The following is a 21,212-nucleotide window of genomic DNA, read 5'->3' on the forward strand; positions in this document are numbered from 1 at the left end:
CCCTAGGCTGTTCCCCATTCGCACAGTATCAGTTCCCTGTACTTTTCCACCTGCTCATTAACTATGCCCCCCTCCCACACCATCAAACAGCTGCCTACTTGTGCCATGCCTTCAGCTTGCCTGCATCTGGGCGCAGTGCAGAGCTGTAGTAGTGCTCAGGCAGCTTTGCTAGGCACAGAAACATGATGCTCTTCTCTTACATCCTCTGCTTTTACCACTTAAAAGATCATCCTTTCTTTAAACAAGAGGAAAAAGAAAACAGGCTGCAGGTGAAAACAGTACAAGAAGATGGGGTGTGTGTGTGTGTGTGTGTGCATGTGAACGTGCATGTGTGTGTATGTGTGTGTGTGCATGCGCGCGTGCATGTGTGTGTGTGTGTGTGTGTGCGTGTGTGTGCGCGCGCACACGCTGTTTATGCCAGACACTGAGCCCAGCCCTCTTAAATAGTGCAAGGAAGCAATCTTTGCTTGGGAGCCAGGAAGAAAGCTAGAGTTTGGTGTTCTTTCCTAGGGAGCTCTGAGCTGGCCCCTGAGCTCCAAAACATAGAGACAAAGACATAGAGCTGCTTCTCTGGTCCACAGACTCTCTACATACAGTTTCCCTTTATTGCTTCCTCCAACATCTTTTACTTCCTCAGCTACAGAGACCTCCCAGAATTGCATCCCTCGTTGTTGCTAGAGGTGGAGGTCTCTTATGAACAGAGGTCTTCTTRTCTTCCATTGGCCTCCAGTTTCACATTGTGGTTCTTAAATACCAATATCCCTTCAACATCAGTGCCCATCTGTTCATGGAAGAGAAACTACTGGGGCTTTTCTATTCTGCAATTGACTGAACCATGCTGGGCTGTGCAGAAAGCATCTGCTCGGTTCCTCACAAAACAACATCCAGGCCTGGTTTGATGTCTAGAGAGGATGACTGGGGATGGAGACYTTCTGGAGACATTCTAGTCTCTCTYCATATTCTGTCCTGCATGCCTCATAGCTGTATGGGAAAATCCAAAGGTCATCTTGCAGTCAAGTGTATGTTAGGACATGGGAGAAGCCATGCCTACAGCTCTGACAGTCCTCACTGGAATGCACCCTGTGCCTCTGCCTTCTGTTTGGAAAGGGAAGAAACATATCTGGCAAGTTGTTCTGTCAATCATCTTCCTGCCAAGTGGGAGGTAGAGTGCATCAATACTCCCAAATTTCTTCACTGGTAGAGCCCAGCGTGGGAAGAAAGCTGCTCAACAACTGCATGTTCCTGTCGGTCAGGATTCAGTTTTTGTTGGCAATCTTCTTCTTACGGGCTGAGACAAGATCATAGAAAGGATCCTGTGTGATGCTGGTCCTGGTAATAGGAGAACATGAGAGCAAGAGATTTAGTGCTGGAGAACAGCAGAGGCAACCTATCCTGCACAGAGAGACCACTCGCAAGAAAGTACAACTGGAGACCTGCAGAGCCATAGCAGAGAATTTAGTTGTGGCTACAGATTCTCCAGAAGGGGCCTTGAAACCCCTTGGAGTAAAGGGGTACCATAGCTGCTAGGCTGTGAACACTTCTTTCTACTCCCTTTTCCAGGCTCCATTCCCTGGCTGGACAAAGGGTGTTCCTTGGCATTCCCAAGGGCTGGACAAAGAAAACTCCAGTCCTTCAAGTTCTGGTCTTCTCACCGTATTGCCTCAATCCACTCATCACGTTCTGCTGGTGTGGCTGCTGAAATCTTGTAGGATTGATGCTTGCCCTCAACCACCTTCCCATCCCCATCTGTTTTGCAGGCTTTGATCTTCTGCCCCTTACAGTTGGGATTGAAGAGCTCGAAGCAATTCTGTCAAGAAGGAAATAAAATAGAATAGTAAGGGGGTGGGGGTGAGGAGCGGAAAGGAGGGACAGGCAAGGAAGAACTGCTGCTTCCAGCCATGGGTGACAGGATCAGAAGGCTTCCAAGGGGAAGGAGAGCTCTCTGTCTTTGAAATACAACAAAGTCTTACCTCCCTCACCCCAAGAATCTTCCTATAAATTAGATCTCCAGCCCACCCCTCTTAGATAAACACACCCCTCCTGTGAAGGACTAGACACTAAAACAGGCTTTATGGAGAGATGGAGCATCAGCAGTTACCAGAGAATCACAGAATCACAGAATGGTAAGGTTGGAAGGGACCTCTGGAGATCATCTAGTCCAAACTCCCTGCTCAAGCAGGGTCACCTACAGCATGTTAGACAGGGGTGCATCTAGGTGGGTTTTGAATCTCTCCAGAGAAGAAGACTCCACAACCTCTCTGAGCAACCTGTTCCAGTGCTCTGTCACTCTTACAGGGAAGAAATTGCTCCTCATATTCAGGTGGAACTTCCTGTGGTTCATTTCTTGCCAATTGCCTCTAGTCCTGTTGCATGGCACAACTGAAAAGAGTTTGCCCCCCATCCCCTTGCCGTCCTCCCTTTAGGTACTTACAGACATTGAGAAGATCCCCCCTCAGTCTTCTCTTTCCCAGGCTAAACAGGCCCAGCTCTCACCGCTGTTCCTCATAGGGCAGATGCTCCAGCCCTCTGATCATCTTTGTAGCCCTACGCTGGACTCTCTGCAGTAGCTCCATGTCTCTCTTGTACTGGGGAGCCCAGAACTGGACACAGTACTCGAGATGAGGCCTCCCCAGGGCTGAGTAGAGGGCTYGAGGATCACCTCCCTCAACCTGCTGGCAGCACTCTTCCTAATGCATCCAAGGATACCATTGGCCTTCTTGGCCACAAGGGCACATTGCTGCGTCATAGTTAATTTGCTGTCCACAAGCACTCCCAGGTCCTTCTCTGCAGAGCTGCTTTCCAGCAGGTCAGCCCCCAGCCTGGACTAGTGCATGGGGTTATTCCTCCCTATGTGCAGGACCCTGCACTTGCCCTTGTTGAACCTCATGAGATTYCTCTCCACCCAGCTGTCCAGCCTGTTGAGGTCTCTCTGAATGGCAGCACAGCCCTCAGGTATCAGCCGCTCCTCCCAGCTTGGTATCATCAGCACACTTGCTGAGGAGGCACTCTGTCCTTTCATCCACGTCATTGATGAGTAAGTTGAACAGGATGGGACCCAGTACTGAGCCCTGGGGAATTCCACTAGCCACAGGCCTCCAACTAGACTCTATGCCACTTATGACAACTCTCTGAGCTCTGCCTTTCAGCCAGTTCTCAATCCACCTCACAGTCCACTCATCTAACCTGCACTTCCTGAGCTTCTCTAGGAGGATGTTAGGGGAGACAGTGTTGAAAGCCTTGCTGAAGTCAAGGTACACAATGTCCACTGCTCTTCCCTCATCTCCCCAGCCAGTCATGCTATCAGAGAAGGCTCCCACGAGAACACCTTGTGGGACTAATCACCCTGCTCCATACATAAAGAACCTTTCCCCTTTCATGTAATGCAGCATCCTCTCTGCTGCCTGACAGCACACAGACAGGAAAGCAAGTCTTCTAGGTCCATGCCACATTGGAAGAGTGAATATCCATAGGAAATGCACAGAGAGAGAGTGCCACTTCCCAGGGAAATTTCCTAACACCACAGTGCTGTATGGTCTACACATGCTGTAACTCACTACGGAGAGTCATGGTGAGGGAAATCAAAACCATATCTCCTAGAGCAGTATGTAAAAGTCAGTTCTGTGCACTCATCTCTGCTTCCCTACACACACAGTGCAGCCAGCCAAGGGAGAGAGCAAAATGGCTGCCACTGAGGAACTGCACAAAACTGGAAATGGCTCTAATTTCACACCAGTTCATCCCCAGTAAAATACAATCATGTTCAGAGGGAGGACAGTACAGTTTGGAATGGTACCTTCCCTTTGAGAAGCATGGAAAGAACAGGCTTGAGAAACTGCCCTTATCCTCCTACCTGCTACCTTAGAGCTGGTGAGTGCTCCCCACCAGCCTTAATAGTACAGGCAGGGGGGATGGGAAGCACTTTTTGGCAGAGGTTGTGCCTTGAAGAAAAAGAGGTGATGCTTTTCCTTGAACTACTGCCCCAATGCCTCTCCTCAGCTCTAAAGCAGAACGTTAAGAATATCACAGGACAATGTCCCGTAATAGGGCTGCGTGTGGCTGTGTGTGTGCAGGTGTGCTGTATCATCCAAGGCAGTGTAGGGCCAGAGGTCTTGCCCAACAGAAGTCTGTAGAGTGAAGGCAAGAGGGTAGAGGCCAGAGAGTTCTCTCTCTTCCTACTGACTCCACTGAGAGACTGCTTTGGTCTCTTTGATCAAAGTACCAAACAATGGAGCCTTACTGGCTTTTTGGGATCATCCACCTTCCGGACTGATAGGTTCTCCAGTGGGATAATGCCGAGTGGTTCTTTGTCCTAAAAACAAGGAAACACAAATTAACACCCAACATGCTCCCCACACCTATGACATGATTTACAACTTCTCTGTTTTTCCAGACACACGTGGTTTGGGGGTACAAGAGCTGTGTGTGCCTGAGAAGACYCCCTGCATTTATACATTGGGGAGCTTAGATAATGATAAATCACAGCAAAACCTTTAGTGGCAACTTCCATCACTGTCAGCACTGGAGCTAGCATGGGAGAGAAATGAGGTCTGAACCCAGGCTGGGAATGTAGGGTTGAAAGGAAGAATTGCCCCATGCCTGCTGCACCTCCCAGTCCCCTCAAAGGTTTTTAACCACTTAGGATGCAGTTTCCCAACCTGGACTTAAGCCCTTACTGTGGTATATTCGAAGTAATACAGGCAGTTATCGGTCAGAATGAACCAACGGCGTTTCCAGGTTTTCACACGTCCTCCTAAAGGCAGTGAGGTTCAAAAGCCATTAGTCCCACATGCTGCCATCCTTCTCCCCTGCTCCACAAATGCACACTCTCTCAGCCCTCCCAATAGATCAGTCCCGAGGAGACAACTGCAGTGCTCACCACTGATTTGATGCCACATGTGGGACACACACAGAAAGACCCAGTCACGCTCTGATGGGGCTAGGAATGGGGAGATGTGAGGGATATACTTCTGGGTCCTCTTAGGAGCAAACAGACTGTACAGGATTGGGCTGGCAGGAGAGAGCAAGTGCTTGGTTTCAACAGCAGGTGTCAGCCTCACCCCATTGCAGCCAACAGGAAGGAAGGCAGGAAGGTGGAAATACTGCTGCCTGGTTGGGTTTGGGATTTCTTGCGGAATATTTGCGATGGGAAGCAAGGCCCGGGGGAGAAGGGGGAGGCGAGGAGGAGGTGCATTCAGGGAGGGGATTCAGGTGAGTTGTGGGAATCCTTCCACTTACCTAGTTTCAGGAGCCAGCCCTCACGACTAGGGTTGAAGAAGGTATGTGTGAGATCGTTCCCATCATCTTCTGGTATGGAGAATGGCTCATTCTTTATGCTTTCAAACAGACTCTGCCCCAAAGTGGGTTTTTTGGGGGGGAGGAGGAGAGGGGACACAGAAAGAGAAAAGAAGACATCTTTCTAGCAAAGCTTGTATACAACCTGCGTCCATCCAGTTCATCACTCTGTTTCCATGGGAGCAGGAAGGCGAATGGGGAGAGGAGTGAGTAGTGAGCACTGGGCATACAGCAGCCCTGTGTACACCCCACATCTCAAACTGAGCAGCCATCTTTTTTTCTGCACCTTTTGTAGAAACAGGCCCATTTTGGAAATCCATAGGCACATAAGTGCATGCCCACATCAAGAGAGGCTGCAGTGCCTGAACCCAGCATGTCACAGAAGTGCCACTGTGGGTAGTACTAAGGAAGTGGGCAGGGGAGGAAGAAGGTGACAGAGACTGCAGCCCTGTCTCTGGGCTCTGAGTGCCATCCAATAACCAGATACTCAGTCGGGAACATACATGCGCAGACCTCCACACAGGTCCACAAGGTGACACGTTTCACAGAACAGAGGCATTTGCACAGAGGAACACAATGTATGACATTTATAACAGCAGMGTGGCAGTGAGGCAGGTTGCTAGCTTTAAAGTGATACAAAGATGTCATTTGCATCATTGACATTTGTCATCATTTATTGCCAAGCCCCAAGTCATGAATAGAATTAGAAGTACAGGCACCTGCAACTTCCCTTAAATTGTGTAGAAAAAATGACACAATGGAGAAGAATCTAAAGCCTTTAACCTGAGTGGATGCTGCTCAAGAAACCCAAGTGCAAGGTGCTAGCAGCCTCTTTGACACAAGGCACAAGTTATTGCCCACAGACATGTTGGATGAGACTAGGCACAGCCAGGCAGGCTGCCCACTTCTACCTTGCCTCAGAGGGCAGGGTACCCTGACTGCTAACCCCTTGGGATAATGGTTGCTCCAGGTCTGCTAATCACTACTTCTCCTGCCTCTGTCTCCACTTCTGTATCTTCGTCCTTTGAGATCAGAGACACAATGGACCTGCTGAGAGATGCTGGAAGAGACCTTGACACTCTTCTGGGACTTCTGTTCATATAGAGACATGTCCTGGCTCTGGTGTCTAGACTTACATGAACACTGGAGTCAGCTGGGACATTTAGATAGGAACAAGAGAAAGGAATTAATAATCTGGGCCACAGTGATATGCCCCCCTGAACCCCAGAAAAAACAGTCCTTGCCTCGTATGCTAGGACAAAGCTGGCCAAAAGAGCCAGGTGCCCAGCCAGCTCCAAAAGGGCTAGATACCGAATTCACATAGACCCGTTGGAAAAATTCATTCAGATTTAGGGCTCCAGGATGTTAGTCTCTCTTTGAAACTCACAGCACTCACTGACCAGCTTGGAAACCTGCCTCACACCTACACAACATACAGACGCCCACAGCCCAGCCCTCAGCCACCTCCCACACATGTTTTGTTGCACTCTCCAGTCTGCTCATAGACTGCTTTTGCAGGTTGTCTTTACATCACACCCCCAAGGGCATCYGTCTATTCTCTACCTGTATTTTGTGTATATTCTCAAACACACATTCTGACTTTGTATTTCTATATTTCAGTAACTCTTCTTTCATACAGTGACAGTATATGTTCTTCTCACACAGACACACTCACACACGCAATTTTGCTTTCACCCACACTGCCATTGCCTGCACATCTCAAGGCTCATCTCTCCGGTTCTATGTCTTCACCTATGCATGTGCTGCCCCTGTCCTAACTACTTTCTATATCTTCCAGCTCTGCTTTTGCACATATTGTTTTCTTTCCTGGAGCAGCCCTTCCCCTTGCATGGGAAAAGACCAGCAGATCTGTGATCACTGGTAATGATGGACCTTTGGTGTTAAGTGAACCCCAAGCCACAGAGGAAATAGGAACTGAAGAGAAAATGGGAGGCCAGAGCCCTTCTTACCCTTAAGAGTTCTTCCGGCAGGTCACCTCCATTGTCAATGCCTCTGTTGATGGATACAAACCTCTCAAAGGGAGGTTTGTCTTTCACATTGGGGTTGTGCAGGCTGGTGTTAAGCATAATAATAGAGAAGGAAAGTATATAGCAGGTATCTGCAAAGGAGGAAAAAACCCAGCATGGGCAGAGTGTTGTTTTAGAGAGCAAATCTGTCTATATCCTAATAGGTGGCCTGGGTTTCAGTCACAGAACAGCCTTGCCCCCTCAGCTGTAGGAGGAATGGGAGATGTCCCCTTTGCTAGGAATATGAGAGACAGACAGGGCTAGATGACAGTTGCTCTGCTATGATGAGGCAGTTCCCTGATGGGACAAGCTCTGGTCATGTAATGACTGTGCCAGCAGATGCATTTCTACAAGTCAGCATCTGTCAGTGCTAGTGCTGGTAGGGTATTCTGTTCCACAGTAATGAGGGGTGACATGGGGTTTGGAGCACTTCTCAAGTCTATTACCTTCTGTGATGGGTTGGAACATAATAACGGAGGCAGGATTGGAGACCCTCAGTCTACTGAAAACCTTCACAGGAATTGCACTGACTCCTTTGACTTAATAGAAGAGAATACAAAGAGCAACAACCATACTCCCAAGTGATGCCCTCTGTTTTTCTGTGACTGGGAAAAGAAAGCTCCTCTCCCCAGTAAACAGTGGAGTTCGGCTTCACAGGCCACCTTCTCCTCATAACTACCTGTGGACTGGAATACTCCTGGGTTACACTTGCAGTACCAGTTGGCAAAAGCCTCCATCATCCGGTCAATCTTCTGTGCCTCTCCAGGCAGCCGGAAGCTCCACAGGAACTGTCTGTTGGGAATACCATGCCAGAGACTTACTCAGACTGTATSCAAGAGATGTTTATCCTTTCCCTCAGCCCTTGGGACACTACAAAAACAAAGGGAGTCATCCTTCCACATGGAGAAGATAATACAGCTTGCCTGTATGAAGCAGGAGTAGCTCCTCTCTCTAGAAATTACCTGGGCTTAACAGCCTCAAACATCACAATAGGAGGTAGCAGAACTAAAAATGCTGCAAATCATAGGTCCTGTTCCCTAATGATGTGCCTTGGAAGGAGATTTCCCATGAAAACATGTCAACACGTCTCACAGAGCAACAGGACATGCTGCCCAGACAGGCCTAGAGTCTCACTCTGGGGAAGCCCAGTGAGGTCTCACAACCCTCCCAGTGGAACCAGTGGCTGAAGTGGACTCTGTTCCACCCACTCCTTGCAACACTCGCGCACTCACCTCAGTGCCTGGACCAGGTTGAGGTTGGCAAACTGGTGACACACCACAAAGGCTTGGAGAATCTGAAGGTTTGTGGGATCCCTGGGAAAGAACAGGRAGGAAAAGTGAGAGGAGACTTTGACCCTGCTGAGTTCAGATGCCACTTGGCATGGTGACATGCACCTGGCTCCATCTTGCCCCCCCTTCCCCTCTGCCACATGAGAAGCCAAGCAACATGAGTGCCACTATTTATCTAGGAAGACTGACCGTGTTACAGATGGCAGGAGAGGCAGCCCATGGGCCTAGCTCTAGCCACACTCACAGGGATACTCCAAGTGCATGTGGCCACCCAGTCCACTGCAGTTTGAGGCCACATTCAAATTTGGCACCTGACTACTCATCTAAAATGGTAGCTGAGAGGGGCCAGGCAGGACAGAGCTTCCAAAGGACATCCTCAGCTTGCCTRTGTTGCTCACCTCCCACCCAGATAATCCCCAATGGCTGTCTTGTTCAGGCCTTCACCCTTATAGAGGAATCTGGCGATCTCCTGAGGGTCTGAAGACAACAGCTGGTGCTCTATGAGGTACTGGACCCCCTGTGGGATGAGAAGCAAGACAGCGAAAAAAGACAGTTCTTGGAGCTAGTGAGAAAGCATAACCCAAACATTCTGATATCAGGCTTCCTTGGCTTTGACGGTGTTGCCTTCTCAGTAAATTCCCTGTCCCTCCATGGGAGCACATGACCATATTCCCACCTTATTCCTTCCCTTGTCATCTACCTGCTGTGAGTCAGTCCCACTCCCAGTTCCTCTCTAGACTTTTATAAACATGTTTCACTGAGCTGGGAACTCAAACAAAAAATTCTGTGTAGGTTAAAAAAAACAGAAAGGCAGGTAKATTTAAGGCAAAGTCAAAATAGTTTATTTTAACATTTTTAATCAAAATGTTTATGTTTTGTTCCCAAATGTATTTTTTACAGATTTACAGAAAAATAGTTCTAAAAAAATAAAATGATATAATCAAAAAATGCGCTCAAACAAAAAATTGGCTTGAGATTATTTATTTTTTTTCCCTAAACTTTTCTAAGCCACAGAACAGAAAAGTCTGCAATCTGTTCAGCTCCATCTTCCCCACCAAGTAAAGACACTTTTCAAGGAATACAGAAAATCTGAGTTGTACTGCACAAATAGCCAGCATTCTATTTTAGAGAGAATTTCCTGATTGTCAAAATCAAGGAAAGCTGAGATTTTATTCAAATTCATAATAATATTTAAAATCACTGTAAATCTCCAGAACACATTGCAATTCTTCGTATGAAATGCAATGAAAGAATGAAAATTGTATTGGACCCATCAGACTGTTCTACTTCAACCAAATCAATTCACTTTGGCATGTAATATACAAAAAATCATATTTCTAAAATGCCCCAAAGAAAAGCACTTTCAAGAGAAGAAATCGAAATGTTCAGGGGATTTTTCCACAGTACTTTTCTTTCTTTTCCCCTAGATGAAATTTCAGTAAGATCAATGTAATTTTGCAGAACATTGCAGTGCAGCTCTACTTTCCAGAAAAAGAGTGGTTCTCCCAAAAGGTTTTATTCAGCCTTATTTCTAATCCTTATCTCCCCTCACCTCAGGAACCTGGCCTGTGCTCTTGGGGGTAAGAACTCGTTTAAACTAACAGCACTACAGGGATTAAATGGAACCTTAATAGGGAGGGACAAATAAAGTTCTTTGCATCAACACCTCTTARGCTATGGCAAGTAGCACAAAGTGAACCAAGAAACAGAGATTTGACTGGATTTATTCTAAACCAAAAACAATATAGGCACTTAATATGACATCCCAGCCAGGCAGATCAGCATTGAGCTAAAAAAGCTAGACTGTTTTGGGGTCAAAATTAGTTCAGGTATTTCTGCACAGCATTGCACTGTGCCACAGAGAGAGAGATGCCACTGGGGCCTCAAATCAAGCTCTGACTTTGAGACAAAAAGTAAGCCAGTTCTCATGTGGGCTGTAAATACTGATGTGGGTGCTCTAAGATGGCTCGCACTGGCAGAGGGCTAGCCAGTGGACTGTCATGCCTTCTAGCTGCAATGAGGACACTGGGGCAGGAAGCTTAAGGGTCTCAGTGAGGCAGGGGAGGAAACATAAAAAGTTGTTACTCAGAGCCGCAGCCTTCAAGACACTAGCTGTGGTTAGCTGATGATGAGCAGTTGTTCAATTTCAGCTTGTGGTTTTCCTCACAGAGTTCAGAAAGATGGTGCACCAGTGAAGAAGAAGGAAGATATAACTGTCTTTCTCACATCTTCTCTACTGCTGATTTTAGAGCCTTCTGCAGAGCACTGAAGGCTGTAGAGTCTGGAGGCTACTGGTCAGAGTCCCAGGAAGTGGAAAGCCTAGATTCGCTCCACAGCCCAAGCAGTACCACTTGCCTCCRAAACAGCAGTGACAGGTTCGCCTCTTCTGTTGAGGAATGAGCTGAGGAACCTGACACACTCTCAGAACTTTTCACCTTCCCCTTATCTCATTCTCCTCCTCCATACTGTGGGCAGTTTTCAGCCTCATGTATGCAAGAAGGGCTAGGCTGAGGTGTATTTGTTTCTCTTGACACATTGGCATAGTTAAATTATCCTCTTTTTTTATCTCCTTAGTTTTGGGTTGCACTTGATGGGATGCTCTATGACACATGATGGGGGGAGGCAACAAAGCTTCAYCTTGTAAGAAGATCTCATTCAGGTAAAGGAAGGAGGATGTTATTAACCAGTCTTAGTGATGYAGGAAATGAGCCCCATGGTCCCCTGCTCTAGCTCCTTTGGCATAGGTAGCTGCAAGTGGACCAGTAGCCAAYAGAAGCTCTTCTTCCCAGCTTTACCTTCACAGCTGGAATGAGCAAACCCTACCTTTGCAGGGTCCATGTTGAACTTCTTCCGGCCCAGGGACAGAAGTTTATCCTTCTGTGATAATTTGCTGCAGACACAAAGGTGCAGGAAACTCAGATTTAGAATAAAAGGACATGTTTCACTTAGGACAATTACAAGASAGCTCAAGGAACCCCAAGGACAGGTGTCTGACTGTCCAGGGTAAAGAGAAATTTCAGAGGAGAGAAGGGCATTCCTGGCCTGATTTCCCTGTTCTTGATGTGACCAGATTCCATTGGTGCTCTTAGTTACTCAACAACCCRTGAGAGACTTTGTAAACAAAGGGATACCCATCGTGTCCCACTTGCCTGGTGTGTTCCCCGTGGATAAGGTCTGCCTCTCGCCCCTCCTCTGTGTTTTGGAAGCACTCTATCTCTGCAAACACTTCAGCAATTTCTTCTTTCAGCTTCTGCAGGAAAAAAGCAAGGGGATGAAGGAGATGGAGGGAAAGGCAGGAGACACATACAGAGCGTGTCTTACTTCTCCCCTCAGCCATAGGAGAAGCCCTGCTGATAGAGAGCAGGTCAGTTAAACTCGTTGCATCCTCCACGGATGAAATACCAGCTAAGGTTTTCTGTGAAATGGGTACTGCTCTGAAGTGACCCTGTCCATCCAAAACAAATTCCAGCTGAAAGAAATGAGAGAGAAAATCAAAAAGGTGTTCTCAGGCCTGTTGTCATTCAGAGCTAGAAAGTCATGCTAATACAACATGGAAAAATGAGAGAACTCAGCCTAGTGTCATTTCAACTCCTCAAAGGAGTTGTGAGACTCCTTCTATCATGCCCATTTCCTTCCGACTTTTACTTTGCATAGCTCTGTTACACATCCAGCAAAGCAGAAGTGGAACCAGTAACTGGCAGTCTGAAATGGTCTTGAAGTGGTCAAGTTGTAAAATTGAGTTTTTAATGTCCTATCAATCAAATACCAGTGAGTGTATATCTGCCTTTAAGTGGAGAAAAAAGGACGAAAAGGAAAGGAATTACTGCCTGATTCTGAGTGTTAATTGTAGTATTCAGCTTCCTTTAAGTCCATGACAGACTGCGACCCTCCTGGTTGAATTCTCTGGATTACCAAGAAAACCAATATCACTATGATCTCCTTGTTTCCATCCTGCAGTTCTGGACCCCTCATTGTCCAGGAGTCAGAGTGCATCACAGGTCTGTTGCAGGAATCACTCAAATTCTTCTCCATGCACACCAGAATGGTCATAAGAAGAAGGGATGTTACATCCCAGATATTGCCTCAACAAAGTGTGAGGACGTAGCCACAGTATGCACCCAAATACAGGAACTGTGAAATTCTCTGGAATTCCACCATTTAAAAGATCACCTGAACCTTGATTTTGCTTCCTGCTTTCCTTCTGTCTTGCTTCATCAGTCTGCCAGAACTGGGGATGTTCCTTAATAAGTTTTGGTGGTGCACGAATGTAACAAAGCCATGATCCTAGCTCCTAAATTACAAATGATTATTGCAGTTCTGTTGTTTTCCTCATTACTCTTTTTTTCAGTGTAACGAGCAAATTTAGACCCATCCTCCTCCCTCCTCTCCCTCCTTCCTTTCTCCCCCAAGCCATCCTTCTAGGTCTTTGTGTTAAAGGATATTGCTAGATGATCTTTGGAGAAATCCACCCTGGGAAAATTTCATTAGTGCTAGATACCCTTTCATCTAAACTCATCCTTCTCCACTGAACAATGGATACCCCACTGATCAATAGCTTTAAGGTTTAGGATATGTGTCTACCTTTTCTCTGGCCATATTGGGTAAAAACATGTATTGTTCCCATTCACATATCCTGCTTTCTACACTGCCCACTCTTCACTCTGGAAATGGAATAGGTAACAACCACAGCCTATTTTGCAAGAAGGGATAAGAYATCATTCTGATTTTGCAGCAAAGATGTTATGTCTGGAAGCCTGAGAAGTGATAGGTATTTGGCTCAATGTTCTATCCTATGAAAGGAAATAGTGCACCCATTCCCCAGGCATCTGAACATRTTCATGCTGTCAGAAAATCAGTGTAGTCCAATGATTCAGTTCAATAAGCTCTCTCAATTGGAAGCCAGAAACAGAATAAAAACTGCACAGCACCATGAATGAGTGTGATGTGGTATTACTGAGTAATTCTGAATATGTCACTTGCAGACTTTTGGGGAGTTGGTAGAGTAAATTCACAGGTCTGCTAAAAGCAAAGAAAAAAGAAAAGTTCAACCTTGGAAACTTGTGTGGAAAGTCCTGCCATTACACCTTTCTAAAGAGTCATGGAGGACTTGTTAGAGGTCCACAAAGCAAATAAAACTTTGAAAAACTTGGAGGGATGCAGGAGGTAACTAGGAATTATATGTTATTATCGGGTAGTGAGTAATTAGAGATAACCATAAATGCTGAGCCAGGTCTCTGCCAGTATGACTTAGTGAAGGTTTCTTAATGCTAAGTATGGAATCCTAACTCATCCCTTCTAATGAGTTGAGAAGCCTTTCTCAAATGCCCCATTATGGTAGTTGATGACTCCTGTAGCAGAGAGTACCAAAAATTGGGTGAACACTGGTGACACACATGCTGGGGCTGCCTGAACCTCAGAAGTAAAATTGGATCATGCCAAAGCAAATATCACCTGTGCAGGAGCACTTCTGACCTGGACAGTTATGTGAAGAGATTCTCTGGTGAATGCATATTCAAGAAGGCTAAGCAGAAAGAGAAACAAGATGATTCTTACCTTAATGTCCTCCAAAAGCTCCTCTCTATGCTGCCTGATTGTCTCTATTTCAGCTTGTTCAGCCTCACTCAAGTCAGATGACTCTGGAAGAACAAACAAGTAGCTTTGAGAATGGTACTGAGGCCAGCACATCACAGGCAAAGCTGCATCAGCCTCCCAGTGCTCATCCTCTCCTTCTCCTAGGATCATGCCACAGTTCCTCTTACACCCATATTCAAGCCTCCCCTGCTTTTGCAGCTGCTACACCTCAGATTAGTCTTGCAAATGATCTTCAGTCCAAAGCCAGCAGCACAGCCCACCATGCCCCTCCTGGCTGACAGCTTCTCTGTTAATAGCCCTCTGATCTACCCCTGCAGCCACCTACCCTTCCTAGTCAACCAATTTTACTCTTTGTTAGCACTGTGAAGAGATGTCACTGAAAGGTCTTCAGTGATTTTTATGTCAGTCACCTTTAGATACGAGACCTGGGGCACAGGAAAGCTGTGACCTAAATACTCCATCTAAATCTGAACCTCCCATGAAGAGCCACTGACTTCATCTACCACAGCTAGAGACAGAAATGGCTTATGAGAGAGAATCCAGATTTTTCAAGTCTGAGAGCAGGATCTGGGAGGATGAAAACACTGCTGAAGAAGGAGTGTCTCTGGGAGACTGTTGTTCTGCTCTTCTCCCCCACTGTGGACTACAAACAGTACAGAAATATGAGCAGGCTTCCTTGTAATGTACAGGAAGTCAAATATATACCAGCAGAGCCAAGGAGACCACAGAATGATTCATAAAAGACCTTGAAGAATTGGGGTGATGACAGCGGTGCTACTAAATATAATCCAGCTGGAGCACAGCATCTTCTGCAAGGAGAAAGAAGAGGCTGCAGCCACAGAAAAGCAAAATGGATGGTGAGCCCCAGGAAAAACAGGGGGTTGACACAAGGCTGAGAGTATAGGAGCTCCTGGGAGATCACTGCAAAATTTACAAAGTCGTTGATGCACTGGAAGACAAAGTTCCCCCAGCAACTCAGGTCAGGCCATTGGATACACTGCTCTGCTGTTTCATAAACTAACCCCTGGGCCTCCCATCTTCCCGAAAAAAGGGGAAGTGGCACCAGCTGCCTTGGAAATTTTCTTAGTGTGAATCTCACATGCAAAACAATGCTATAAATATGAGTGGGGAGAGAAGGGGAAGGAGCCAGTCATGACAGATGAGAGTAAAGGGGACAAAGGCAGTCATCTTGGAGTCCATATGCTTCTTTCCTGCTACACCCACAATATCTCAGAGATTTGTCTTCCCTAATTCTAACTTTTCCCCAGTCCTGACTGGATGGGTTTCTACGTGCTAACTCTGCGCTAGCACCTTTCTTGGACTGCAGCCTCTCCTCGAYACTCCTACATATGTTTTCAAGCACTGCATTCCCCAGAGAGGCTCCACACCTTTGAGGGGAAAGCATGGAGCAAGTAGACATTGGGAAATCTGGGCTGGGAAGGGCTTATATTCCCTCCCAGCTCTATAAGGACCCCCCATGGAGAGCTGAAAGAAGCTAACTGCTCCTGAAGTTGGTCAAGAGGGGAAGAAAATCTGTGATATCCAGTAGCTTGCAACAGCCAAATCTGTGGGCCAGAAATTAAAAATGAATAAATGAAATCCATGCAGTGGCTTTGCTGCTTGTTGGGCGGGTTGCTGACTTCCTCTTGAATGTCAGCCTGGCCTGTGAGCAGTGTTCAAGAAAATCTGGGTCTTTCATCTTAACTTTTATGTCTCCCTCAGTTCTAGGGGGAAGGAGATGAAGCCAGCCTCTCAGTCTCCCCAGCTTTATCTCCCTCACCCCGGGGTCCAATAATTATGGACTAATTGTGGAATTACTGGAGTCATTCTCTGTTAAATTATCACTAAAATTTCCTTGGCCTCTACTTGCTTCTACAAAAGCACTGCAGCAGGACTCACCTGAGGAATCTTCCATTCTCCTGCCCCATCAGCAAAGTCAGTGGTATGGCTGGTTGCTTTGCTTCAGTTGCTCTGTGTCTAATGAAGCAGCCTCAGACATCTCAAAGAGACATGAGGCTCCCAGAGGACATTTTCTCACCCACATGACCCCTGCTGAGACTGTAAATAACTCAGTCCTGCTTCCTCCTGAACATCTGAAAACCCCAAGTGATTTACCTGTCCAACTTATCAGAATGAGGAAGGTATTGGAAGGGTGGGGGAGACAAAGCATGTCAGTATTTCAGAGAAAGGGAGGGAATCAAAGGATAAAAAAAAAACAGAAAGGGTGAAGTAGGAAGGAAGAATAATGCATGGACCAAACTTTTAAAGCAATTTAGGTACCCAAAGGTTCAGAATCCTTGTAAGGTTTTATAAGTGGCCTAAACAGCTTAAGTGCYTTGTTGCCTTGAAAAATAACTCGGAGGTCAGTTCTTGTATGTTACTCTGCTTCTCTAACAGAAGGSCTGATGCTTTGCTCCAGGATATATTGAGGCTATTTGTCAGTGTTATTGCACGCCTTGGGGTCTACAATTAGGGGAAGTGAACACAGAAGTCTTGTTTGGGGAATCGTCTACAGACAGTCACAGAAAGCTGCAGAGGCAGCTGGGCAAGCAGCAGATGAGGTAATGGGAGCAGACTGCTTTGCCTTTCCTTCCTTTTCCGTTTTCAGAACAACCTGAGTCAGCAGGAGAAGGAGATTCTCAGTGATTCACTCCAAACTCTTGGAGTGGCAGAGGGAATTCATCCCTGTGCAGGGAGACTGGGGCAGGGTTTTAGCACCATCAAAGTTGTCCATACCACCAAGTTCCACTTCCTTTTACAGTCAGATCAGGACACACACAGTGCATAGCCCATGTCAAGGTTCTCTGCACAGGGGGAAATTTCATCCACTGCTGAAGAGCACCCGATGAAAACACCCACAGGTTTCAGGAAAATGCTGACAGTCAAGCAACTCTCAAGAACACAACACATAAGTAGTGTGTTGTGATACTGGCTAGTACCCTCTGAAGTGGACTTGTAGCTGCTTGGAACCTAATTTCCAGAGAAAAATCTGGAGGGAGAGCATGTGAGCACCACACTTGTAGGACTCACATGTGATCTGGAGATTGCTTTTCCCCTCTCAGGACAGACCCAGATAGAAAGACCTACCACTTGCTCATGAATCACCCAGTTGTGTATTTTTAGTACTGGATCTCAACACAGAACAGAGACTTCAGTTCCAATTGTGGTGACTTATACCTTCAGCCTCCTGATCTGGAGAGCAGACTGGAATTACCCAAAAGTCTGGGTGCTCATGTGGTCAGCCAAGAGTAATGGAGGTACTGGGCTCATTTCCTATTGCAGTGGACTGCACAGAGCTATCAAGGTGCAAAGTGAGGCCTTCAATTCCAAGCAAAAGTATACAAATGAGAAAGTAGCTTTTAGAGTATAGAAGTAAGTGGGCAGTACTCACAGAACAACTGGAAGGATGGACTGTGGAAGCAGCAGTGGAGGGTTATCAAGAATTACTGTCTGCAGCACTGTTATAGACCATCCATGTGCATCCATGTGCACACCTGCAGTATGACAGCAGAGGTTCAGCTGGCCCTTTTGCCAGTAAATAGTATTTACCATTTTGGTCACAAAAGACTTTAGGCACCTTGAGCCATGACAACCCTTATGCAGAGCAGCCTATTGGGCACCTTCTGCCTGGTTGAGGCTGTGTAATGGAAGAATTTCACCTGAAATTCCTTCTCTCTTTTGAATTGGGCTACACGACCGTGTCATCTTTAGCACAGATGACCACCCACCCAGCCCTTACCAGGGCAAGGACCTACCAGCTACTCAGTTCCTCCAGCCCAATCTGTTTATCTCCTGCAGCCATTCCACAGTTCTGTCAGCTTGTTCCAGAAGAAATTCAATAGGGACCTCACACAGGTAGAAATTGCTCTCTCCTGCTATGTGGGGAAAGGTAGGAAGAAGATCTTATGTTGGCTATCAGTCCCCTTATCCCACATGAAAACCTACAGCACTCAGGACAGTTTCCAGCCACTTTAACCTGGGGCTCCCACCCCACACATCCTAGCACGTGAAAGAGAGGTATGGGCTTGCTCCCTCACCTCCTGATGCCCAGCTCAATGATTTGGCACATTGGCTTTGTGGTCTTACCAGGCAGTCACTCAAGGGTCCTGAAGGCAGCTGAGACAGGAAGTTCACTGCATGGCCTCACCATAGACACAGGGCTCTACTGCACCCAGCCAGAGTAGGCAGGTACCTGAGCGGGGCATTGCTTTTCTATGTAAGAGGGACTCCAGAAAAAGCACAAGGAGTATGTACATCCATGTCCTTCAGACGAATCATGCTACAATTGAGCAACTTGAAGCCCATCCAGGGCTCCAGAGTCCACTGGAAACCTACATTTGTGGGGAGTCTTGGCTCCTAAGGTGGAGAAGCATCAAACAAATCTACTTCCCAAAGAGACTGTGAAGTGACAGATTGGGATTTGAACAAAGACATTGGTCAAAAACAGTGTATCTCTTCAGGTATTGCCTGTCTCTTGGCTCTGCCTCTAGCTAGAGCTGAGCAAACTCACATCGCCTCTTAGTGAGATCCCTTTGCACCACTGCTGTGCATAATTTTAAGACATAATTACCTCAGTAACACATAATTCAACCAAGTGACTGTCAGACCATTCTGAGAACCACAGTTTCTGTGGAAAACAGACCTTAAAATAAGCTGTGTACTGATAGCGAAATATGAGATACCTCCTTTATCCCCACCTTGGTTTGTTCTGCAGCAACTTTCTTTACTGCTGTTTTCAGGCAGCGAGGGCCAGATGCCAGGGTGAAGACACCCACCTTCACCTACACACATAGACACATTCTAACAAGAGCTCAGCTCGCACAAGTCCCACTAATTTCCTTGACAGGCAAGCTGGGTATGGGATTTGATTTGGCCTGTTCCTTTGCTATCCAGATATAAGCTAAAAACTGGAGAACTGTTGCTGAAATTGGGTACTGCTTTTTCCCCTCACTCTGTCACAGAGGCCTGCTAAGATTGAGATTCAGCGTCCTTGCAAAATGATCCCTTTTTTGCTCCTCTTCAGCCTGTATCCTCTCTGCTTTCCCTTTCCATTGCCTTTCCTTACACATACACATGCATAAAGCTTCCCCAGCCAGAAAGAGGCTGGAAACAGCCTGTCCAGTAGTATCCCTTGATCTGCCGAATCCCAAACACTTTATCCACCACCTGCCAAAGTAGGAAATAAAAACTGAGATCTCTCTCAGTTCCTCAGATGTGGCTCATCTCCTCTACCCACATCTGCCTTTTGAGATTATTTTTGGACCACACAGGCCCACCTGCAGATCACTTGGAAGTGCTAGAACCCTAATATAGTCATTTACCTTAACATGGGGATAAGCAAGAAAGGATGCCCCCACCAAAAGCCTTGTAAGCCTGTGGAACTGGGAAACTCAACTACATAAGATGTTCTGCAAGGGCAAAACAGCTCTTGGGGCTGTAGGGAAACGTCACTGAAGAGCTTGGAAACCATGCCAGAGTTGCATGAAGAGAAGTCAAAGCTTGTGGGAGCTCATCTCACATGCCACATATACCCCGATAGCCCTAAGTCAGTTCCACAGATCAGCTCAAAATCACCAGCACAGCGGACCACAGCCACAGAGACTTTTAACGCAAAGGCCCATTCAGATCAGTGGGAAATTTTCTCCTGATGTAAAGGGCACTTGCTCAGGGGACAAAAGTAAAAAGAAAACCATGCTTACTGCATGTGACAACAACTAGCTGTACCACCAGGGATCCTCCACTGTCTGGTTCCTTCTGCCACCAGCCTGAGTGTCTGCTCTGGCTGCTGGGATTTCATGGGTGCTATGCCCCATCAAACCAAGTGAACAGCCTTAGCAACAAACAAGACAAAAGATGGTCAAGGCTTACCCACAGGACAAAAGTCCATCCTGAAGAGCCCAGTGTATTTTTCACACAGGTACTGTTCCTCCTTGCCTTCTGCTCGTTCAGATGCTGCACAAAACTGAAGTGACTTGTAACCAGTGACCAAAATCGTAGCAGCATTAGGGGGGCGGGTTGCCCTGTGACTCCGCCTTCCTCTCCTCGTTCTGCCGACCACATCAGCACATTGTACRAGCTAACATCAGTAAAAGAAACTTTATGTGTATTCTGCTAGGATCTCACAGAGGCTCTTTGACTACTTCTGAAATGCAAGCCCACAAATGCATTTCCATTGCCAGCAGCATTTTTGTTGAGAGGAGGCAGACTCTGTGTGTGTTTGAGGGGACTGAAATGGGCAGTGAGGGATTTTGTCTGAGATACTCCGATAAGAGAGGAAAAAAAGGAAGTTCCTGATTAAGAAAACCCATCTGATTTGGGAAGTGATTTCATCTTAACATAAATATTCTTCCTGTGTTAATTCTGCAGCAGGTTGTAGGGAGATAAGTACTCAAAAACTTGAGGGTGGTTGATTGTGTGTGTGTGTGTGGGGGGGGGGATAAAAGGGTCTTTTTTCTTCTTCTTTTCTTCCCTCACTACCCACCGAGTGCCTGAGTGACCTGTACACCAAGCCTGTTTTCATCTTCCCATAACAATTTTTTTCTTGTGAATCCTTGTAAGTAAGGATGCAGGGAACAGAGGAGGAAAGAAGTCCTCTCTTAGATTTAGAGCTACTCTTACCAGTAGAGAGTGCTGGCATTAGTAGGACAGTTTTGAGGGAAATTTTGCTACTCAGTTCATGTGAGAGACAGAGGATGGTTCTTTTTCCTCCATCCCTTCCACACAGCCCTGGAAAGCTGTACACTTCTTGAGTTAATTGTACTTGGTTGCCATATGCACTGTCTTTATTATTTTATGTGGTAGATCTTTGATGTAGGGGATATGTGAAAAAATAAAGTGTGCAAGAAGGCACCACATCAGAGCCAGAAAAACTGCTGACTATGAAGAAATAGGTCAATGTAAAATTCAGGCCAGGTATGAGGCCCAGGAAAGTCTCTTCCCTCCACTGGCAGGGCTGAAGCTATTGAGGGACAACTCCTTTCCATAAAACATGAGCACTTACCTTTGAAACACA

At 46.5% G+C, this 21,212-nt stretch overlaps 1 protein-coding gene across 1 annotated transcript; it reads right to left on the reverse strand.

The window, feature by feature from the left end:
* Positions 1-221: 221 nt before the first annotated feature.
* On the reverse strand, positions 222-20,171 carry CYTH4 (cytohesin 4). Its single transcript, XM_085323623.1, has 13 exons — positions 20,069-20,171; positions 14,162-14,244; positions 11,758-11,858; positions 11,432-11,498; positions 9,007-9,125; positions 8,552-8,632; positions 7,999-8,111; positions 7,263-7,411; positions 5,236-5,347; positions 4,674-4,750; positions 4,238-4,309; positions 1,653-1,807; positions 222-1,329 (listed from the first exon to the last, which is right to left on the reverse strand). Exons 1-13 carry the CDS (start codon positions 20,085-20,087, stop codon positions 1,257-1,259), a joined length of 1,221 nt encoding a protein of 406 aa, XP_085179749.1. The 5' UTR covers positions 20,088-20,171; the 3' UTR covers positions 222-1,256.
* Positions 20,172-21,212: the final 1,041 nt, after the last annotated feature.

This window comes from Rhea americana, unplaced genomic scaffold (assembly GCF_003343005.1).
Source record: "Rhea americana isolate MKP2758 unplaced genomic scaffold, rheAme1 scaffold_85, whole genome shotgun sequence".
In the NCBI taxonomy this organism is placed as follows: Eukaryota; Metazoa; Chordata; class Aves; order Rheiformes; family Rheidae; genus Rhea; species Rhea americana.

What these genes read in the sequence shown, in the direction of transcription:
- CYTH4 (XM_085323623.1), bottom strand. An exon ending in ATTACTTCGAATATACCACA is followed by an intron (nt 4,310 to 4,673) that starts GTAAGGGCTTAA and finishes CCTTGTTTTTAG; the next exon opens with GACAAAGAACCACTCGGCAT. An exon ending in TGGATGATCCCAAAAAGCCA is followed by an intron (nt 1,808 to 4,237) that starts GTAAGGCTCCAT and finishes CCTTCTTGACAG; the next exon opens with AATTGCTTCGAGCTCTTCAA.